This window comes from Rhodnius prolixus, unplaced genomic scaffold (assembly GCF_049639745.1).
Source record: "Rhodnius prolixus isolate KJV_2025 unplaced genomic scaffold, Rpr scaffold_9, whole genome shotgun sequence".
In the NCBI taxonomy this organism is placed as follows: Eukaryota; Metazoa; Arthropoda; class Insecta; order Hemiptera; family Reduviidae; genus Rhodnius; species Rhodnius prolixus.
The window spans coordinates 10,925,163-10,949,502 of record NW_027411604.1 but is presented as its reverse complement, the minus strand read 5'-3'; the positions used below and the strand labels follow the sequence as shown (position 1 = coordinate 10,949,502).

Sequence of the window (24,340 nt, the reverse complement as noted above, 5' to 3'; positions counted from 1 at the left end):
ATTGTCTAAAAGTCTAAATGAAAGAACCTAGGCTTAGATTATGAGAGTGGTGTCAAGCAAACCTATGCCACCGTAAAACTCTAGATTCTGTAATAGTAGATTTGTGTAATCCAATCTTGGCAGATTTGGAATCTGAAAAAGAAATATCTTGATAATTTAGGTACTTATTTCAGAGATTGAAAACAAATCTTGTGTGTGTACCTCAATAATGTGCATAAACATATAACACGGTGAGTTCATGGATTCAAATTTAATTTCACCTTGGCTTCAAAAAGACCCTAACAGTTTCACATATCATACACTGTGGATATAGTGTAAGATTCAGGCGTTTTGGTGTGGTATGTTGCTTGTATAATTAAGCTGGTATATCCGGAGGTTACAATTTAAGGTTATTTTTTATTGAATTTAAAAAATATTCTAACAAAAAGGTATACAATGATTAAGTACTTAAATGCTGTTTAAAATTAGTCTTAAGTAGCCCTAATCTGCTTAAAATAATCCCTAAAGAAAGGTAAATCGTCACAGGTATTCGCACCATTTTATGTTTTGTTAGACCTGTAAGTAAACTACTAATTAAAACAAATTCTCCCTAAAATGTTATTTTAGTATACTTAAGAGAGAACTGATTGAATTCTTTGAAAATATACCGATTAGTGATGAAATCGATTCTGGCTAGGTTTAATATCCACTATCAGCTTTTTGACTTATTTATGTTTTGTGAAAATGGGATTAGTGGCTTAGCTGTTTAACAAAATATTTCCTTTTTTAATATAATATATATTATTATAATTTATTATATTATTATACAGTGGGGCAAAAAAGTATTCATACGCTAAGTTTTTTTACTTTATCTACTGAACTTTTGTTTCTAAAATGACTACTTGTTCAGCACTGAAATCGAAGATAGTAACATTTAATTTAATACTCTCATTTTCTTATATAAACATAAAGAATTGATTAAAAAGCAGAAAAATAATTTATTGTATGCAAAATAAGTATTCATACATCAGTCTGAATGTTATAATTAACGCAAAACTAAAGACCTAATATTTATTATGCAATCCCTTTGCATTTATTATTGCTTGAAGCGTACTTGGCATAGATTCCACCAGGTTTAGTGTCTCTTGAGACGTGATTTCTTCCCATGATTTGTTTAAATTGGTTATGAGCTCTTCTCTGGAAAAACATTTCAATTTTCGAATTTTCCGTCCCAAATAAAGCCATACATTTTCAATAGGGCTTATATACAGACACTGTGGAGGGGTGACAAGTTGTTTCAGGGCCTTATAAAGCAGCCATTCCTTCATTTTTTGGGCTGTATGTATGGGATCGTTATCCTGTTGAAAGACGTATGCGCTTTCGATCCCCAATTTACCAGCACTTTTGCTTAAATTATGTCGGAATATGTCCACGTACCTTTCAGCGTTAAGAATTCCATCGATGACGACAAGTTCTCCTTCTCCCACAGCACTCGTGCAGCCCCATACCATCACACAGCCTCCTCCGTGCTGTACAGTTTTTATTATGTTTTTAGCTTCAAGTCCCACTTACGCCTTCTCCAAACAAACTTTCGTCTATAGGATCCAAAAATATTGAATTAGCTCTCATCAGAGTAGATTATATTTTTCCAAAATTCCAGCAGCTTATTGGCAAACTTCCGAGCGAAATCCTGTCTCTTCATCCTATTGAGTTCACTAATGAATGGTTTCTTCCTTGCAGTTCTACCTTTGTAGCCCGCTGCTTGTAGGCGATTTCGGATGTATGTGACATAACAAGGATCTCTGAAGTTGACGCGAGGCTATCCAAGAGTAGGCGTGCACTTATCATCGGATTATTGGAAACTTGCCGCACCAGATTGCGTGTTTCTCTCTTAGAAACTTTTCTCGGCCTCCCAGAACGTCTTGCGTTATCTGTAGAACTTGTCTTAAACTTTTTAATTATTTACTGGACGGTCGCATGAGATAATGTAAGTTCCCCCCTATGTGACGATAACTAAACCCTCGCTGAAATAACGCCACAATTTTATCTTCAATCACCGAAGTTGATTAGGCTGATTTTCGCCCCATCTCAATCAACTGATAATAAGAACTAGTATTTATCCCAATACGAGCTTCCTAATATAAATTTGGACGCTAGCCTCCCTATACCTAAAATATGTACATAATAAATAAAACTTAAATTCATAACCATCTCAATCTATTTTTCAGAAAACATGTCTCCATTCTATTCTTCACTGTATAGTTTAAAAAATTATAATATTATCAAGTTTACCTGGTTCAGAAATAACCAACTTTTTATAAAGAGAACTGAACTAACTGAACCTGTAGCAATAAACTGCGAGGAAGATCTCCAAGCATTGACAGGTCAAGAAGGTAAATTGTCACATGATATTGAAGCTTCAGATCAGGACACGGATATTTCAGAAACATCCTCAAGAGCATCTCTAAAGAAAAGGAAACTTAAGCTGACTACTTCATCCACTTTGGACTCTTTTTTTTGTCCCTCTTCCTCTCAAGACAAATGAACTAGAGCTTCAAAGGCACTGCGTCCCGACACACAATTATCAAACAAAACAATTAGATAGTTCCTCAGTTTGTGTAAGTCCAAGTTTTAATATTATTTTTCAAAACATAAATGGCTTAAATTCACTGAATAATCTAGATACCACTTCCCAACATTCATTATCTAAATATGGGGTCGTATGCCTCTCAGAGACCTGGGCAATTTTAGATAAACCTTTTAAAGAATTTTGATTTATTTGCATCTAATGCTGTTAAAGAAAAATCTCTGGGTCTCTATCAACATCATATTGGGCCTAATTTATTGGAGACCCGGCACAATTTATGATTCTTATGCGGACAACCTAGCGGATGTAATAGAGACTATAATAAACGAACACGGAGATCTACCAGTTTTTATAGGAGGTGACTTTAATTCGCGCATTTCTGATTTAAATCAAATGCCTGCAGAGCTTTCCCAGGGCTTCCCGTTTTACTCTTGCCGAGACTCGTTGGACTTAAAATTAAATCATGGGGGAGGAAATTTGGTGAATCTTATAGAAGATAATGGTATGACTGTTTTTAATGGACGCTTTCCCAGTGATTTTCCGGCCCAATTTACATTTATATCTCAACAAGGTTCCAGTGTTACTGATTTTGTCTGGGGTAATTTCATTAGTTTAAACCTTTGTGAAGATTTTATAGATGATAATAGTCTTTTCCCATTCCTTTTTCATCTTTCTTGCACGTTAAAATTAAATTTACCCGGAATTACGCCCTCAGATAGCATTAATCGGAGTAAAGTTAGTTCTGAGACTGTGCTCACTAAATACAGGTGGAATAGCGTTTTAAAAAATGAATATGAACTTTGTATGTCGCAATCCACACTTCTGTATTTTTGTGGAACAGCTCTATACAAATATTATCAATGCAATAATTAGTTGTGCTAATTTTTTTAAAAATGGTGGAATCTCGTCGTCTAAAAGAAATAAAGAACGTTTACAGAAAAAATGACTGGTTCGATACGGAATGTTTGATTGCTAAGCGTAATATAAATAGAATTTTTCGTTATTATAAAAAAGATAAAAATATTAACATCCTTGAAGAGTATTTAAAATTACGTAAAAATTATAATTATCTAATAAAAAGAAAGAAAAAAGAGAAAACGCTAAGTAAAATTGAAGAGATATCTAATGTTAAAAATTCTAAGGATTTTTGGATTGCAGTACGAGAATCAACCTTTAAAAATCGCGAAACTTCTCATATAACTAAAGATGTGTGGGCACAATATTATAATAATTTTTACCTACCTAATTATAATAGTGAAATAATTTACCCTCTCTTCTTTGAAACTGTTAATCATGAATTGGAAAGAAATATAGAATTACGGGAACTGCAGTTAATTTTGTCCAAGTTTAAATCTAATAAAACTCCTGGAAGGGACTTAATTCCGTATGAGTTTTTCTCTAATTTGTCTCCTTCGTGGGATCATTACATACTAAACCTGTTTAATAATATTTTGGCAAAGGAAGAAGTTCCTCGCTCATGGTCTTACATGGATAGGAAAATGATTCTCAAAAAAGGCGACCCAACTAATCCCTGTAACTACCGTGGAATAGCTTTGTTGAATAGCCTTCCTAAAATTTTCACCTCCATTTTAGCTTACAGAATCTAATAAGAATACTTGGTCAGAAAACATGTGCCTTTTGCCGGATGTCCAATGTGGATTTCGGCCTGGAAGAGGGTGTCAAGATAATAAATTCATTCTCTCTTCAATAATTGGTATTAAATTGAGCAGCAACACTCCTCTTTTTGCAATATTTATAGATTTTTCTAAGGCTTTCGACGCTATCTCACATAGGATGCTTTGGGAAAAATTACTAAAGCTGGGTGTTGGACTAAAATTACCCGCATCCTGAAATCCTTATACGACAAAGCATATATGCGTGCCTTAACCCCTACAAGCTCCACTGAGGACATTCGAATAACATCAGGTGTGTTACAAGGGGAACCTCTATCTCCTCTTCTCTTTAACCTATTTACTTCCGATATGTTAGAATTTTTCAAGTCTAAATTAAGATAATCTTAATAGCTTACGCAGATGACATAGTTCTTTTTGCAAATTCTGTTATTGACTTGAACGAAAAATTACTCATACTCGAACAGTACTGTTGCTTAAACGACCTCAGTGTTAATGCAAGTAAAACTAAAATCATACATTTTTCAAGCAGTACTCTTAAAAAGAAATTAGGGATTAAAAAAAGGGATTAGAGTGATAGTTCACTGGCCACGCCCATCGTCACTACTGCCGGTAATGTATTACTGGGATCATCTCTAGCGTAATTCAGGCAATGAGTAATGAAATAAAAATTACAGAAATAAAAGAAGGTACTCCTAGTTCAGATAGATTTACTAAGAGAAGGAGAAGCTACTCTTCACCTGAGGAAATTATGGGTAAAAAGGGTCAAGGAGAATCAAGTGATAGAGATGATATTCTATTGAGTAAAATAAATAATATGCTAGATGCTAAGCTCGCAATGTTTCCAACGAAAGAACATTTTATAGCATTTGAAAACAAATTAGACCTTATAATAACGGAAAATGAAAGTTTGAAGAAAGAAGTTTTATGCCTCAAGGAGGAAAATAGAAATATTAAGAAAAGCATAGAAGCGATTTTGAGAAAGTCGAAAGCTAAGAATTTAATAATTGGAGGTCTGTCAGGTTTCAAAGAAGGTGATAATTTGGTATCTATAGTTAAGGAATTTTTTGAGAGAGTGCTTGGGATCAGTGAATTGTCGTTAGATAGAGTATTTTCTATTGGGCAGGGTCGAATGTTGTTAGTGGAATTTTTGAAATTGGCAGAAGTGCAGTTGGTCCTAAGTAATACAAGGAAACTTAGGGGTACTGGCATCTGGATTAACAGAGACATGACGCAAAAAGGACAGGCAAAAAAGAAGAAAGTTGGCGGAAGTTAAACAAAAAATATTAACTAAGGATAAGGAAGCTAGAGTTTCACTCAGAAGTAATTATTTGCTTTATAACAACCGGAAGTACTTTTGGGATAATGAGGAGGGCCTTGCAGCGAAGGAAGAGGATCTCAAATTTCTAGAGTATTTTTTGGAGAAGAGAAAATAGGCTATGAGTTCAATGAAGTACAAGTACGAAGTGAGGTAGGTGCGAATGAATGTGTAAATTATGGTGATAGTTGCTCTATTTTAAGTTATAATGTTGCTGGAATAAGTAACAAAAAAGATTTTTCTTTTTTTGATTTTGTTAAAAATTTTGATATTTTTTTTCTTTTTGAGACATTTGTAGAGGATAAAGATTTTGTTTTGTGGGAAAAGTATTTCAGTGGATTTAATTTGTATTGGATAGGAGCAACAAGGGAAAGTGTGTTTGGAAGGGCGAAGGCGGGCTCTTTGTACGGTATAAAATCTAGTAAATTAATTACAAATATATTCAGATTTGTCGATATACAAGGGATTACTTTAGTTCAAGGTAAAATTAATCAAGCATTTTTTTATATCCTGCCGGCCTATATAAATTGTAATAATTGGACAAATGAATTTAATGTTGTAGATAATTTATTAAATAATTCATCTTTTAAATTTATTGTAATAGGTGACTTAAACGTGAGAGTAGGTAATCTGCAGTCTATACCAGCTGAATACATGGAAGGTAGATGTAATGTGAATGTACACAGGAATTCAAAAGATTTAATTGTAAATAATAGAGGTAAAATGTTTTTAGAAACTTGTGATAATTGTAATTTAATTGTATTGAATGGTAGAACTGCGGGAGATGAAGGGCAGTATACATATATTTCAGGACGGGGGTGTTCTGTTTGCGATCTGTGCGTTCTGGCGTTTGATTTATTGCATATTGTTAAAGATTTTAGAGTAATTCCAGAAGTGTTTTCCGATCACATGCCAATTAACCTGATTATAAAGTTAGACCCTTTCGATAAACAAGATAAACTCTTACCACTTCTTCCAAAATTACCATGGACAGAATTAGATCGTATTAATTTTAAGAATAAATTAGAAAAAAGTGTAAATTTAATAAAAGAGGTTCCAAACAATGTACAGGGAGCTGTTAATATGTTTGTGGATATGATAGTCCAATGTTCTAGTTTAGGTAAACGAGTACGTAGTATAGGTGTTCGAAGTTCAACAAATTTCAAGCAAAAATGGCATGATAATGATTGTAAACAAGCGAGAAATAAAACTTTTAAACTTTTAAATCTTTTTCGTAAAACGGGATTGAAACTGGTCAGAAGTACGTATAGTGAATGTAATAGTCAATATAAACAGTTGTGTGCATCAAAAAAGAAAGAATTTTACTTATCATTAAAAAATAAATTTAAGGAAGTTAATGATACTAAAAATTTGTGGTCTCTAATAAAGAATTTTAAAAGTAGTAATTTTGTTAGTAGTGCTGTTATTAGTTGTGAGGATTGGGTGCGTCATTTTAACAACTTATTGAATCCGTGTTTGTCTGTAGATCCCATTCAGTTTGCACCACCACTTATAGGTGAGTTATCTATTGATAAAAAGTTTAATTACACTGAATTGTTGTATGTACTAGGTAAAGCTAAGGACGGTAAGGCACCTGGATTCGATCGCATACCGGTTGAATTTTTTAAAAATAGTTCAGATAATTTTCTTCTGAAATTGCTCGACCTGTTTAACTATATTTTCGAAACAGCGGAAGTTCCTCCTAGTTTTTCGAAATCTATAATTTTTCCTCTACATAAAAAAGGAGATTTGAATAATGTTGGAAATTATAGAGGAATTTCATTTTCAGATAGTATTTCAAAATTATTTAGCGGTCTTTTGTTGAAGCGTTTGGAGACATTTGTTAATGAGAAAGAAATATTAATAGAATATCAGTCTGGCTTTCGTAAGGGTTATTCTACTATCGATAATATTTTTAATCTTGTGAATACAATTAAATTAAAAACATACCGTAATAGAGGGAAACTTTTTTGTTTTTTTGTGGATTATAAAGCAGCATTTGATTCGCCAATTAGGAATCATCTTTATTATAAACTTTATTCTTTAGGCGTCTCCACAAAATTCATTCGGGTTCTTGAAGAGCTGTATAATAATACAGAGGCAAGTGTTTGGACGCCAAGTGGTGTTACTGAGAGTTTTGTTACGAGAATGGGACTAAAACAAGGATGTGTGCTCTCACCTCTTTTATTTTCAATTTTTTTAAATGATATTTATGATGTTTTAGAGGGAGGTGTGCGAGTTGCAGGGGTAAATATCCGTTGCCTTTTGTATGCGGATGATATTGTCGTGATGGCGGATCATCCATCCATATTGCAGTCTATGATAAACAGAATGAGCGCCTACTGTGATCAATGGAACCTGAATTTGAATTTAGAGAAATCCAAGGTTATTGTGTTCAAGAACGGTGGAAGACAGGCAAAAAATGAGCGTTGGTCTTTTAAGGGGATAAAAATTGAAAATGTTCGAATTTATAAATATTTAGGCATGTATATGACCCCAAAATTAACCTTTAGCCACCATTTTCGGGAAAAATTGTCAGTAGCTAAATTTGCCTTGAATGTAAGTTATGGCCGTTTACTGAAAAGTCATGATGTCCCATTTTCCACTAAACATGAGGTATTTCGAGCGGTCGTCAGAGCGATTATATGCTACGGCGCACAAATTTAGGGTTTCCAGCGATACGATTCGGTAGAGAGGTTATATACTTTCTTTGTAAAAAAAATATTTTTTCTTCCTAAAAATACACCCCACTACATCATTTATTTAGAAACAGGAGCTGAGCCTATGTTTTTGTTTACCTTGAAAATGTTTTTAAAGTATATTAAAAGCGTTCTGTCACTGCCGGACCAAAGGCTGCCTAAATTGCTTGTGAAAGAAATCGTCAAGAAGAAAATCTATTGGTATGATGCTTGCTCTTCTCTTTTTGCTAAATTTAATTTTGACTTTGACAAATATATTACTGGGAAAGATGGGGTCGATTCGTTGAATGGATTGTTTGAGAAAATAAATCAAGAGTTTAAAGAAGAATGTCTAAAAAAAGCTTTCCATTCAACCTTTCACTCTCTGTACAAAGAGCTTAAATTAAGTTTGGATAAGCATTATATATCTGATGACAATAATTTTTATCTAATGAGTAATATTTTTAAAGCAAGAGGGCAGCTTCTTAAATTAAATTACAACATAACGCGTACTGAGGCACAGCATTACTGTTCCATGTGTAATTTGGGGGCTGTGGAGAATGTTTATCACTTTATAGCGGTTTGCCCAATTATGAGGGAATTTAGAGTCAGGTGTTTTGGCAAAGTAGAATTAAGCATGGCAGAACTAATAGATCAATTAAATGGAAAAGATTGGCTATTGTTAAATAAATTTATCCGTTCAGCTGGTAATTATAGAAAAATGTTAATCCAACAATTCAATTATTAATTGGGTGTGTATGTAAAAAAGAGTATTTTTATTTTATTTCTCTTTCTTCACTATTTTTGTACAAACAGAATTTATAATTTGTATTAATTTTACATTTTATTTTTTATAATGTATTTTGTGAAAGTCAATAGATTGTATGACTCATAATTAGTGCAACTCTGCAGATGGACTAGGTCCATGCACTTTGTCTGTTTAAGGTTTATTTTTTTTCATTATGTAAATTTTATAATTTAAAGATTAATAAACAATTTATTATATTATTATATACAGTTCTGTTTGTTTTCTTTCATTTTGCAAGTTTAGCCGCCATCTGTAACAGGTACACTTTTCTTTTCATTGCATGCCGCCTAAAATTGACAAGTTTTCTTCTCCTCTTGAAGATACTCCTAAACGTATCAAGAAAATTAGGAGTTCACTAGAGTTGAATAAGTCAGGTATCAAGAAACATTCTTTTGTTTTGAGTGAGGTGGCTACTAGCAGTACCATACTATTAGGAGAGGTAGGCCTAATGTCAAATAATGACCTTATATAGTGCATGGAAATTCTTATCAATAAAGTCATGGATGCCAGACTGACTAACCTTGCTACAAAGGATGATATAGATGAACTTCGAGTTGACAATAAATAAAAAAAACTCGTTTGTTTTTTGCATCGTTTCTGCGTTAAGGACTTCTTACAAGTAAGCAACATTTTTTGTGTATACTTTTATTCTTAATTACGAGTTGATTTGATTAGAGGTGTTTATGAAATTGACATGTTTCCAAGACAGTTGATACTAGATGCATTTTAAGTGTACACATCTAAGTTTAAAAACGTATTAAACATACGTCTGAAATGTATACGTAACGTCAATTACGTCTGAAAAATGGAGGGATAAATAAGAAATTATCTTGTAGTTCTTTTAACAATTGAATGAGAAAGGTAGCAAAATAATGCAGAAAAACATTTTTCCATAATTTCTGCAATCGTAACTTCCTTAGTTATCTATAGTATAAACCAGAAATCTCAATCGTACCAGTCAAACAAGATGAATACTCCTTATTTTGCCATTAATTTTGCAATCGTAACTTCAAATTCTGGTAAATACTCTGTATTTACATTCCATCTCTGTCATAGTAATTAATACACTAAAGCAGAAATTTTATTCTTTTGCACAAATCTAGAGGAGATATCCTCAATTTTCTATTAATTTCGCAATGGTAATTTGGAATGTAGGCTACTCGGTGTGAATGAACAATACTCCTCTATCTTAGTCATTAAAAGTATGAAGGAGAACATCGCAGACATATTGCAGATTACTTATCAAAACAATTTCTACATCAACCGAATGAATAAAATGCAGTATAAGACCAAGAAAGCCCCTTTCAACCGACCACCAACCATCCAACCTGAGCCACTTGTAAGTCCTATAATGCATTGATTATATTAACGTACAAATCGCTGATTCTCAATTAATTCAATTATATACTTTATGAACCAATTCCATAAAGTTTCTGTTTTATAAAAACTGAAGTGTTTCTGCTACGAATAGAAATGTGCAAAAAGAAAGCAATTCACAAAGCTCGAATATACCAGCATATTGCATGTTCTATGCTGGTCGAAAGTTTTCCTACAAAGATTTTACTCATTTTTTAAATGATTAAAATCGCATATTCATTCATATTTTACTTAACAATAATTATTTCCCAGTGAAAAGGCAACAATGGCTTAGTTTTAAACTTAAATTCTCGCGCCTTCCTCGTATAAAATACATTTCGTACTTCTCAGTTCTAAAATATTACTAGCACGGAATTTTTTTAAAAAAAGAAATCCTTTTAACATGTACTAGATTTCAATAATTTTAATTCATGATTTTTACAAATGTTTGATAATTCGTTAATATTTTGGATAACACGTTACGTAACCTCTCTTATACAGTCTGCTCAGTAAGTGTAGTGCGGTCCTGGGAAATCGGTGAAGTCGAAGTCATTTCTGTAAACTGATAATACTACCTCAGAGATAGTTAAAAGACCGAAACCGATAAGGGTATATTAAAAATACGTCCTACTACGGACAAAATTACAAATATTACGCACTGCGGATGTAACCTCATTTTCATAAGACTAATAAATTCTTAAACCTCTACTAAGACCTATAAAAAGTAAGTTTCGAGAAGTGTTAGTTCTATATCGAAGTGAAAAAAGGAAAACCACAAGTCAAGATTCTAAGGCGAGGAAGATGAGAACGACAAGCTTAATTCGCTTGTAGAACAATTAGACCTGTTAATGAAATTGACAACTTATATTACATTAACGTATAACTGAGGAGTCATTAAATCAACAGATATAGATTAAATAAAAAGGAACCTTATTTAATGATGTGATATGGAACCTATGTACGTATTACGTACAATTGTTTATGTTATTTGGGAGAATCATTTCATGTTTTTGTTATTGTACTTCAGATGAAATATTAAATGGCTTCGTAGATAGTACTGATAAGAAGTTTCAAGCTCTGTATTTCTCTAGTAATGGTTTTTGACTATTTCATAACAAGAATGATGAGGGTAGTAGTGCCGCCTACAAGCAGGAGTAGAATGAGAGATAAATGCTGGAGCAAGTGGTGTGAACAAGACCTTTCCTTTTGTATCGGCTTCATAAGGTATGTTGCTTATCTTTGTCACTTTGCCCCTTAATTTTTCACTTTTACTTTAATGTCTACCAAGCACTCGTTACAATTCATTTACTTTTTCTTACCCATAATAATTACAAGGTGTTACGATCAAGTAGAATGTTATTCAGTTTTAAACGGAAATATTTGTTTACGATAAATGTTTTTACGAATCGTCGAGTTTCGTGTGTGATGAAAATCAATCATGGAAAATTTAAATTTTGATATTTAGTTTAATGGCTCTTTTTGGCGAATATCTGCCAATCTAACTGCAAATTTACTGAATCTGATTTTTCGTATTTTCTCTTGAAGAGCATTTACGATTTCCTGTAAACAACGTACTTTCATTATATTACTACGATCTAGAGCATGTATTGAAACATTTCTCTTGAAAAATTGATAAAAACTAAAAACTCGGTAATAAATCAAAGACTGCTATAGCAGCTGGTATGGAGCAATCTGTACTTCGACAGAAATCGTGTGGTACTACCTTTCCAATTGTCAATTAATTCAGTCTCCCTAATCAAAAATCTTTAGGAATATTGAGTATGCTCTTCGGTTCACATTGATCTCACTATTCCTTTTTGACCTCAAAATCTTTTGTCCTCCATCTAGCGAAATCCTTTTTTCTCTTATTGTTTAGAGGAAGCTCTTACAGTTGTCTTACGAGTACATTCTATAATACTTAGCACGTATAATATTGAAGAATTACTTTATTATTATGTTTAAGGGAGAGTTTTAGAATTAAACAAAATTTCAATAGGTAAGTTGTGGCGAGAGAAATTCGCGAATGCTCAACAGAAATCGTTATTGTACAACTTATTCGTTGTAGCGTACCCTTAGTGCCAAATTTCTACCTATTTTTACCATTTCATTTCTATACTCATTGAACGTATACGTTTTGGGACAACAATGTTTTTTAATATTTTTAGCTGGTATGTTCAAGTTTGATTTCTATAAGAACTTTCTGTCGGTAATGTAAAGTTCAGAATTTGGTAAAACGTAATCGCGATTCACGACTAAATTAGTCACAAGTAGTTGAACGTCTAATAAAAAGATTTAGGTTTTTAAAAAAAGACCAATTCTTTAGTTTAATCATAGTCTTCTATTTAATTTTTATTATATACATAAATAGTTATATAAGTACATGTTTTTCTCGGGCTTCTTACAATGCTAGGTGAAACTCCTTAAAACATTTTAATTATTTGAATTACAATAAATAATGCTGATTTTCAGAATTAATAATGATGATACCCAGAGTAATGCCTGGAAAACTACCCATCAATGGAAGCCCAAGTGAAAAAGACGTAAAACATTAATCCAATGTGAATAACCTAATTGAAATATTAAGAGTCTGATTAAACGGACGGGTCTGGAGGGTGAGCTCTAGAGTAGGGGAGCCACAGCAGATCTAAAGGGGTCGCAGTGGCGTAGGCCTTAAGGCCCGCCCTATTAGAATCTTAATTGACAATAAAATACAAGTAATTTTTAAGTTTTCATTCGATTTTGTTGGTTTAAAAAAAAATTAAATTTTTAAAACTTCATTAATACATGTGAACTCTAGGTTTCTTTCCTCTAAGTTCATTATTTTGATATAGATTTATGTATTGTTAGTAGCATCTTCTGATACGAGTAATAGGTAAACATTTTGAATGTTATTAAATTTTATTTTAAGAAAATAAAGAGCAGAATTTCAAAAGTTTTTTAAAAAAAGGTTTAGTTTAACTGATAAATTCTGCGTTTTGAATGAAGTATTAATGTAGTGTGAATCAAATTCGTATTACTCCTACTTATGTTTAATGTAATATTTTTTTCAGTTCATGCAGTGCTGACATCATTGGGCTTTTTGTCAACTTGCAGCCCCGTTAAGCTCAGCTTTTATCTGAAATGAATTTTTAAGGGTCATTCTATACCTACAGCAGCACGACCATAAATATGAAGTGATTCGCATCTAGGTAAGTCTTATATTATTATTTATTATGTTCCGAGTGATACAACAAGAACTAAAACTTTTTCCATATAAATTAATTTTTTTTTATGAATGAAAAAGTTATAATTTTTGTTGATTGTAAAGTTTAAATTGAAAACTTGAACATCAAACATGCATGTGAATTCTGCATTATTATCCAATCACATAGAACTATTTTTAGTCGAGCTTATAATTTTTTTATTCATTTTCTTAAAAATAATTCAGTAATATTGCTAGTAGATAATGTGTGTATGTTATAATGATAATGATAATGTTATATTGTTGCATTAAAATGAATTTTATTCCTCAGGAATAAGTGTGTTATTTTAGAAATATATTTCATTATCATTGAATGAAAAGCAGATTTAGTTGTCCAGATGTTTGGATTTGAAAGTGTAGGGAACGCCGTTAGATAGGATCACAAAAAAGATGTGCTTGCTGAATAACCCGGAAGGGATGGATCAGCAAGGAAGATCTTGCAGCGTAGGTGTAAGGATGTAAAGCTAAAGAAGGAGAACGAATTTAGGAAAGGCTAGGAGTTCTGCAATTAACGACTATTGTCTTAGTTCAGGTAAGTAAAAAGAAACATAAGTTCTAAAAACTATTGTAGGATATAATCAGAATCTTTTCTAACACTTATTAGAATAATACAGCAATTACAATAATCAATAATGGGCATAAAGATTATGATGTTTATCTGTAAATATTAAAATTATCGTCTAATTTACAGCATAACCATCTTGACTGAAAGAACTTTATCAAAAACGGAAACTAACAATAAGTCAGCAGAAATGTTACAGAAATTTTGCTTTTTAAATTGCATTAATTTATTACCCATTAATTCTAAAAATATGTAGACATTTTAATTTTATTAGAACTAAATTAAATCATAAAAAATATATAATTAGAAATATGTAATATTTTTGTTACTATTTATTATTTTATTTTGGAGAATGATGCAATTTCTCAAGTCTTTTTGCGCAATTTTCATACAAATTCATTAAAATAGGAATTTGATGAGCTGAAATGAGGGGAGATGACGTGCAGTATGGATGCTGGAGAGGTTTTTGTATCGTGTCTCCACATCTTGGTGCGTGGATGATGTTAAATCAGACTGCTTTTTGATATATGCTGAAATCTCGGGGTTATTTTTGGTCATAGCTGGAGATTATTACAGTTTGAATTTCAATGTAAGTAAGTAATATATATTTTTTCTAATGATGATACAATTGTTCTTAAGTTAAAAAAAAATTGGTCTTTCTATTAAAACTGTCCGGTAGGACAGTTGTATAAGGGTTGACCATCAAAAACTGCACGAAAAAGCGTAACGTTGAAAAACACCCAACTTTGACAATTTTTTTCTCTTTTTCTATAAAAGATAAAATTCCCAAATTTTCTTTAAAATAAAGGGTAAATCCTCCTTTATCACTGTAATTTTTTTGCACCAACATAGATTAAATAGATTTTGAGAAATACGTTGCTGAAAATGAGCAAAAACGGCATTTTCAGAAAATGTTCTTGTTCTTGTTCTTCTTGTTGTTACCTTTTTTGTAAACAACGTAGCGCCTAAACGCGCGAACCGATTTTCATGAATGAGGTGTCATTCGATTCGGAATTTTATGTAGATGTGCCTTTTGGGGGTCTCGACGCTGTACATCGAATGGGAGAGGAGTTAGCCCCATGTATGTGAGACCCCCCTCCAAAATTATTATTACTCTGTAAATCTTAGCCCGATTTTGATAAAATTTGGTAGGATGATAGGGTGAGGGCTTCCCTACGTAACATTAAAGCGACGATCTGCTCTTACACTTGTAAGGGGAAGTACAGCAATCGTTTCAAATTATCCACACGTGAACCGATTTTCATGAATGATGTGTCATTCGAATCGAAATTTTGTACAGATTTGCACTTTAAAAGCCTGGACGCTGTGCCTCATAAGGAGGGGAGTTCGCCCCACCCAAATAAGGCCCTTTCTAAAACTATTATTACCAATATTTCTATAACGCTTAGTCCGATTTTGATAAAATTCAGCTCGAATAAGTGGTAAAAGCTCCTCTGCGTGGCTGTGAAGTGCTATCATGCTCTTGCACCTACTAAGAGGAAGTACTACAATCGTTTAAATTAAATTATCAATGAGTGAACCGATTTAAATCAATGAATTGTCGTTCGATTAAAAAATCTTTAAGTAATTTTACTCCTCTTAAAGGGAAGTACTGAAATCGCAGTTTAATTTTGTTATTTACGTACAAATATCTTCCTATGTTATTCATAACGCTTTTTAAAAAAAAAATTGTTATAGAGGATGGTTTGGGGGACCGCAACTAATAATCATTCTTTAAAAAGATCTCTCCAGTGGTAGTTACGGTTCCGACTTAACACCTTATCAGGTTATAATGATAGAAATGCTTATTCCAAATTGAAAAAAAATCTGTAAAGCAGATATGTAACTTTGCAAAATAGACAAAAAGGAAAATCCATCCAAAAGGTACAAAAATCTCTTTAACAAAAACTTACAGTTTAAAATGTTAAGGGTTGATTAAACGCCAAAAGGTACACAAATCAGCAAGCACCCAACATTTCATTAATTCTTCATTAATATTTAAGTAATTTTACTGCATTAATATTCATTAATATTTTGTAGAATTTATTAGATGTCACAGACCCTTATGCTGGCCAATTCATTTATAATATTTTTTTGTTATAATTATGATCAATCACATATACGTACATGCATGTTAAAGTAGAAAAAGACAAAGTTAGAGTCGGCTACTGACTTGAATTCATTTTACCGAAATATTCGTGAGCACAAATAACACACAGTTAATAACAAGTAGATTATTCAACAATTATTGATTTCTCAATTGTAATTTAATTTAGTCCCCCTAATTTTACTTATAATAAAATACTGGTATAATTAGCTGCCCTAAAAATATGCATATCTTATTCATTTTACATTACATGTATACAACATTGTGGGATGAATACCTAGATTGAGAATGTAATTGTAGAAAACTATATTATTTGCGATAAAGCCAGATAATTATTACCTATTATTATAAACGTTTGACTACTTCATAAAATAACAATTACTTTAATCGAAGAATGAACTTAAACCAACAATTTTTATTTAAAAATAAATAAATAAAATAAACAAAATCATTAATGTATGTTGGTGTAAGCATTTTTTAAAAAAGGTTTTGAATTCTTTAGCCTCATAATTTTTTTTATTTTTTATAACGTTTTTCTTTTTAACCTGTAATCAAGTTTGATTATTATAAATAACTAGATATTACAGTCAATCTACAGTTCTACTTGAACATATATTTTGTAGACGAAAATGGCCAGCATAAGGGTCTGTGACATCTAATAAATTCTAAAAAATATTAATGAATATTAATGCAGTAAAATTACTTAAATATTAATGAAGAATTAATGAAATGTTGGGTGCTTGCTGATTTGTGTACCTTTTGGCGTTTAATCAACCCTTATACTTAACATTTTAAACTGTAAGTTTTTGTTAAAGTTGTCTAAAAGTCTAAATGAAAGAACCTAGGCTTAGATTATGAGAGTGGTGGTGGTCAAGGAAACCTATGCCACCGTGAAACTCTCTAGATTCTGTAATAGTAGATTACATTTCTTTTTCATCATTTCTTGCCTGGATGCTCTCGCTAAGATCTCTGCCTTACTTCTTCGCCGTGTTGAGATGTTTGTTTTGGAAAATGGTCTGCTAAGTGAATGTCAGGCTGGATTCCGCCGTAGTTATTCCGCGGTTGATAACCTCTTCACTGTGATTTATATTATTAATCTCTGACTTTTGAAGAAACGTCAGAAAACATGCTGTTTTTTTGTTGATTTAAAGGCTGCATTTGACTCGGTAAGCCGTAACGCCCTCTTACTTAAGCTCTTTAATTCTGGGGTTTCTTTCAAATTTATTTCTATTCTAAGGAGCGTTTTTAATAATGCAGCATCTGCAGTGAGGGGTGTGGACTCCATTCGGAATTTTTTGATGTATCAATGGGCGTGAGGCAAGGGTGTACGAAGTCGTGCGGGAATATCTTGGGATCCTCTTAACCCCCAGGCTCTCATTGGCTGGTCTTCTAAAGGAAAAAGCTTCGGTGGCGAAGCAGGGGATCAATAGAATTTGGGATAATTTCATTTCTCTCAGAATTTGGTTCCTCTTCGCTCCAAATTCAAACTGTTTGTAGCTGTTAGTCGCTCGATGCTTTGCCAAGTATGGGGTTTTCAGCGTTATGAGGAGCTGGAGAAGGTCCAGCGTTATTTCATCAAGAAACTGTTTGCGCTCCCTGATTCTACCCCCAATTTTATGCTGTACCTGGAGACTTCAGTTGTTTTGATTTTTATTTTTACTCTCAGACTCCATTTCAATTACGTCAGAAAAGTGTTTTCACTCCCTATTTCCCGTTTTCCTCGTATAACAGCATCAGAAGTAATGAGTAAAAACGCCTCTTCATTGGAAATTTCTTTTTTAAAAATATAACTTGGAGTTCGATCTCTCCTTGGAGAATGTTTTGCAGTGGCGGTCTAGTATCATCTCTAAGCTACTACCTGCAATTAGTGCTAATCTTCAGGAGGAGTCTTGGCGGTCAGTTGTTTTGATTTTTATGGGTCTGCCCAGTCGTCCGCTCCAGGTTTCTTTTATACAAAGAGCTCGATCATACCGTCTCGCTCTTTAGTTTTAATGGTAGTGCAGCTGACACGTTAAGTCTTATTGAGCTTCGCTGGTTGTTCAAGTTGCAAGGAGAGCTGCTATACCTGAACTACATACCATGGTATGATAGAGATACAGATATCTGTTCATTGTGCAACTCTGGAACCAAGGAGGACATTTTCCACTTTGTGGCTGAATGTTCAATTCTCAACGAGATACGTCTCCTTTGGCTTGGTCGCCGCTTGTTATCAAGATCTCGGTTTTATTTTTATCTCCAAATGGAGAATTGTAAACCTCATATCTTTTGCTCGTCATGCATGGCAATACCGTTATCAATTTGTACTTTTCAGTTATTAACAAATTATTGTTATCATTTATCTTATTTTATTTTTTCATTCTGCTTTTGGCTCTGGCTTTTTATATTCCAGTACTTCTTCATTTATGTATTTACTTTTCTTTCTTTTTCTTTTCGCATAATAGTACTTATTTATGCATTTCTTTTTATTTATCTTGTAAATTAAGTATTATTATTATTATTATTATTATTATTATTAAATGATTTAATTTAATGTCTTAATTACTTCTAATTTTTCTTGTTGCAAAAATGTTTTCTTTTCTTTTTTCTTTTTTTAAAAAAAAGACTTAATTTTGCGCATGAAAAGAAAATTTTTCGCCCCAAGTAAATTGATAGAATAAAATCACTACTTTGTTTTTAAACTGCACTATTTAACATAAATTTATTTGATTGTTTAGATTATCTAGAGCTGCTGTTTAAGAGAGGCTATTGTCGAGTTATCATTTAATGTGCGCTCTCTTTAATGGAGGGAATGAGAAGATGGTGCAACTCTAGGCTGAAGCTACTTTGAGGAAGTAGGGCGATTGCGAACAGTGACCAGGCATGTTGACATCCATGAGCTTTTTCAGACAACACTGGATACTGGAAAAGTAGTTAACCGTAAGGCTGATTTAACTTCGTACTTGAAAACAAAGATTTCAAATTTGGAAATATCTGTGCTTTATGCCAGCAAAGAATGTAATTGCTATGACTGCTGTTACGAATCTAGGGATTATTATACCTGATCTGGCGGATTTGTTGATCTTTCAATTATTTATTAGCATATTCAAATATGCAATTGATGTTTATAATTGCAAACGATATTTCATCCTTATTTTTAGGGTATTTTCTTATTATTTCTTCCTTTTAGATGTAGTGGATTTTTAGAAAAGCGGGAAGGGGTATTTTTTAAATTATTTTCTGGGAAGTTCTTAGGGTATTCCTATTCCAACTATAAATAACCCTGAAGTACAACTTTTGAAAAATATGTTTTCCAACCATAAGTACACCTGAAGAGCAACTTTTTGTTTCCATTCCCAATCATTGACAATGGTGTTAGCAGATAATTTTGTATTCCATGGCAACTCCACTAGATTGACGTCAAGACTTATTTTACAAAAGACACTACTATTCTGATGGACCGTCTCGGCGTGATTGAAGTTCGGATTTCAAGATATTTTTGGTCTGGCTGTACGATTGAAAGGATAACTTCACGTTTAAGTCTTACAATATCCGAAATGGAACATTGTGTTGTTTATTTTCTATTAATCATAAAAAAAGACAGATAATTATATTTTTTAATTTTTAATGGTTCCACCGAATGCAATGTTTAGCAGACAATCAATATTAACACTTGGTGGAGAGCATCTTAAATTAGATTGTCTCACCTTCTCCATTGTTAGGGGGCGCTGGCTCGCAATTCTCTTCTCTCTTTTCTCTCGCTCTCTGCTCGGCATTCATTGAGTTCTTTAAAAACTGCTTAAATGTTTTTTGAAAATAAATTTTAGACTTTTATTTTGATTAAATTCATTATTAATGAACCGACTTACCATATGCTTGCTTCTTTTTCACTTAAAAAGTCTCCTTAAAATAGAAACAAAAAATGTACAATATTCATTATTACACAATAAAAGCGATTAAAAGAAAATTCACAATTGAAGACACTTTAAAATATTCATTTAAAATGTGATTGAATTTAGCATAAATATTATTATTATCTGATAACACTGTCATAACTTCAACGTTTAAAGTTTTGTCTTGTACCTTATCTTTTGAATATCTTGTTCTTTTTCTTCATTATTATTATAAATGTTTGACTCTGTTGTCTGACAGGATTCTAGTTCTCTGCTTTTGGAATTGTTTTCAGTTTCCCTCTTTCTATAATGCCTCAAGTAGAAAGGTTTCCTTTTTAGTTCCATTGTTTGTTGTAAATTTTCATTCTTTTCATTCTATAATGTACTTAAAATATAAATTTTTGTTTTCTTTTACTATTTTTTAAGAAATGTATTTTTATCTTAAAGTCTAATTATTGTATTCTGTAAACTCCTTTGTAATGGTTTGTAGAAAGTTAAATACAGATAATAAAATAAATGCATGGTGATTTGATTAAATATGAATAAGTTCGTATTTATTCCTCTGGCTTTCAGTTTTCAAATTAATATTTTGCTATCAAACATGAGGAATAATCATTGTGAGATTCCTCTAGGAACTTAGAACGATTTTCTTCACGTTCCACCAAATAAGAAATCGCGAATAGATTTTGACTTTTTTTAAAGTGTAGAATAAGAACGCTTGTAATATTAATTGAATAACGATGATTGTTTAAAATTAGAGGATAGTTACTCTCTTTTAATCACAATTCTCTCTTTATTCCTGAGGTTTAGCAGGTTTTTTTTTGTATAACTTCCGGGAGCTTTTTCCTTTCTCATCCTAGGAAAGAAAAGTGCTGTGTTCTAAATTAAAATTAAATTAATTCTAAATTTTCTAATATTGTTGTATGTAAAGAGAAAACGCTATGCAGGCCGGCAGTAAACTCAGATGTAGGCAGGCCTTTAGCTAAACAAGAGAAGAGTGGGTTGCTAAACATGCTGATTTTAGATTTGGAGGTTTTACAGGAAAGGTCCAATTTGAAGTCTCCCAAAATCCGAAAAATGGTTTCAACAAATTAGTCTGGTGTGAGTAGGGACTCAAAACTAAAAATCGTAGAAAGTTCAAACTTTATGCTCTACTTAAGTACCAATAGAAGATACCATAATTTTCTAATTCAGAATTTATCTAATCCTCATCAATACAAGTAAATGATTAAACTCAAGTCTATTCATTCTTCTGAATCCTGACAATACTTTTCTAATCTACTATAAATAATTGAAATTATTCTATTTATCTATTCTCATTATTTATTATATTCCATAAGCATAAAAGATTCATTTTTCCAATGGCTTTTACTAGTTTTTCAAGATAGATAGATTTCAAATGTATAATCTAGCTTGTCCTTATTCAATTTTTGGTAAAAAATTCCACTTTTTCCAATGGTTTTTACTTCTTGCTTTTCAAAATAGATCGATCCAAGATGTACTATGTAGCATTAGCTTTATTATTAACTGCCACTTACAGCATTCCACTGAAATTAGAAGAAACGTTTTTTCTAATTTGTAGTTTTTTAAAATGGATACACCAAACATGTACTCCTAATTTCTGTAAAAGGTTGATGTTTCTGTATTTGACGGTTAATAACATCGTACATGGCAGGTTGATCTATTTTGGAAAACAAGAAGCAAAAACTAAGCATTTTCCAATGATTTCTGTTTCTTATTCTTCAAAATAAATCGACCTGACTTGTACAATCTAGCTCTGGCTTTATTATTGAGTATCAAATACAGAAATGGCTGCATTCTTGACAAATTAAGAGACTATTTCCATATTTTCCAAAGGCATTTACCTCATGTACAATCTAGTGATTTGTTTCTGTTATTTTTTTGTTTTTTCCATATTTCTTTATTTCCTTATTTTGAATTTCCTTATCATTTCTTTAAGCTACCATACGTTTAACAAGCTCCATACTTCAGAATTTAGGAGACTATTTCCTCTTTTTCCAATTGTTTGTACTTCTTGTTTTCCAAAATAGATCGACCCACATGTACAATCTAGGAATGGCCTTTATATTGCCTAGCAAATATAGAAGCAGCATCATTCCAGAAAAATTTAAAAAAAGTTCCACATTTTTGAAAGTTTTTACTTTTTGTTTTTCAAAATAGATCGACCCATCGTGTACCATTTACCATTGGCCTTATTATTAACTGTGAAGTACAGAAACAGCAGTCTTCCTGCGAAATTAGGAGTAAATTTCTACTTTTATCAATAGTTTTTACTAATGGTTTATCAAAACAGCGGACCTAAGAGGTGCAATTAAGCATTCGCTTTAATATTAACTATCAAATAAAGAAATGGAAGTATTCCTGAGTATTTTAAGGAAAAGTACCCTCTCATCCAATAGTTTGTATTTTTAACAATGGAGCCTCCCAGCAAGTACAATATAGCACTACTCTTTTAATTAATTAAGAAAGGCTAAAATTTAAGTATTGAAGGGAAATTTGGAGACTATTTCCTCATTTCCCAACGGCTTTTATTTCTTGTTTTTCAAAATAGATCGACCACTCGAGTACAATGTAGCATTACCCTCATTATTAACCCACAAATACAAAATCAGCAGCATTCCTGACAAATTAAGAGACAATTTCCAAACGCTTTTACTTCTTGACTTCAAATTAGATCGACCCACATTCTCCAATGTAGCATTGGCCTTAATATTAACTATCAAATACGGAAACAGCAGTATTCCAGTGAAACTACGAGTAAAGTTCTACTTCATCCAATAGTTTTTACTTCTTATTTTTTTAAATATATCGACGCAAGATGCACAATTACGCATTAGCCATAATATTAAATAACTCATATGTTACAGAAATTACTGCATTCTATGTAAATTAGGAAACTATTTCCGCTTTTTCTAATTGTTTTTACTTCTTGTTCTTCAAAATAGATCGACCCAAGAAGTACAATCTAGCTTTGGCCTTAATATTAACTAACTAATGCAGAAACAGCAGCAATACAGTGAAATTAGGAGATTTCTACTTTTTCCACTAGTTTTTACTTCTTGTCCTTCATAATAGATCGACAAATGATGTACAATCTAGCTTTGGCCTTAATATTAACAAACTAATGCAGAAGCAGCAGTAATAGAGTGAAATTAGGAGGAGATTTCCACTTTTTCCACTAGCTTTTACTTCTTGTTCTTCAAAATACATCGACGCAAGATGCACAATTACGCATTAGCCATAATATTAAATAACTCATATGTTACAGAAATTACTGCATTCTATGTAAATTAGGAAACTATTTCCGCTTTTTCTAAATGTTTTTACTTCTTGTTTTTCAAAATAGATAGACCCAACAAGTACAATCTTGCATTAACCTAAATATCAAATACAGAAAGAGCAGCATTCCTGACAAATTAAGAGACTACTTCCACATTTTTCAAAGGTTTTTATGGTTTTCCAAATTAGATGGACCCAAGAGGCGCAATTAGGCATTGGCCTTAATGTAAACTATCAACTAAAGAAATAGAAGCATTTCTGTTAATTTTAGAGAAAAATTCCATTTTTTCCAATGGTTTTAACTTCTTGTTCTTCATAATAGATCGACCCAAGATGTACAATCTAGCTTTAGCCTTAATATTAACTAACTAATGCAGAAACAGCAGCAATAGAATGAAATTAGGATGAGATTTCCACTTTTTCCACTAGTTTTTACTTCTTGCTTTTCAAAATAGATCGATCCAAGATGTACTATGTAGCATTAGCTTTATTATTAACTGCCACTTACAGCATTCCACTGAAATTAGAAGAAACGTTTTTTCTAATTTGTAGTTTTTTAAAATGGATACACCAAACATGTACTCCTAATTTCTGTAAAAGGTTGATGTTTCTGTATTTGACGGTTAATAACATCGTACATGGCAGGTTGATCTATTTTGGAAAACAAGAAGCAAAAACTAAGCATTTTCCAATGATTTCTGTTTCTTATTCTTCAAAATAAATCGACCTGACTTGTACAATCTAGCTCTGGCTTTATTATTGAGTATCAAATACAGAAATGGCTGCATTCTTGACAAATTAAGAGACTATTTCCATATTTTCCAAAGGCATTTACCTCATGTACAATCTAGTGATTTGTTTCTGTTATTTTTTTGTTTTTTCCATATTTCTTTATTTCCTTATT

The 24,340-nt window shown here is 32.1% G+C and overlaps 1 protein-coding gene across 25 annotated transcripts in view; it reads left to right on the top strand.

Moving 5' to 3' along the window:
* The window catches only part of LOC141454167 (uncharacterized), a 197,785-nt gene that overhangs the window by 154,455 nt on the left and 18,990 nt on the right, over positions 1-24,340 (top strand). For 11 of the 25 annotated variants that reach the window (XR_012458508.1, XR_012458503.1, XR_012458499.1 and 8 more), the window contains 7 exons: positions 174-9,620; positions 11,385-11,581; positions 12,827-13,071; positions 13,408-13,545; positions 13,870-14,130; positions 14,569-14,749; positions 18,982-19,616. The exons of 1 other annotated variant lie outside the window; for it this stretch is intronic. Coding sequence is in view for 1 of the 24 variants with exons in the window: in XM_074128114.1 (XP_073984215.1) it covers positions 6,170-7,031; positions 7,740-8,182 (1,305 nt within the window). In the remaining 23 variants the exon portion in view is untranslated. Of the gene's footprint in view, positions 1-173; positions 9,621-11,384; positions 11,582-12,826; positions 13,072-13,407; positions 13,546-13,869; positions 14,131-14,568; positions 14,754-18,981; positions 19,617-24,340 lie in introns of those variants that run through there. 13 more of the 25 variants (XR_012458510.1, XR_012458504.1, XR_012458507.1 and 10 more) reach the window with 11 other exon arrangements.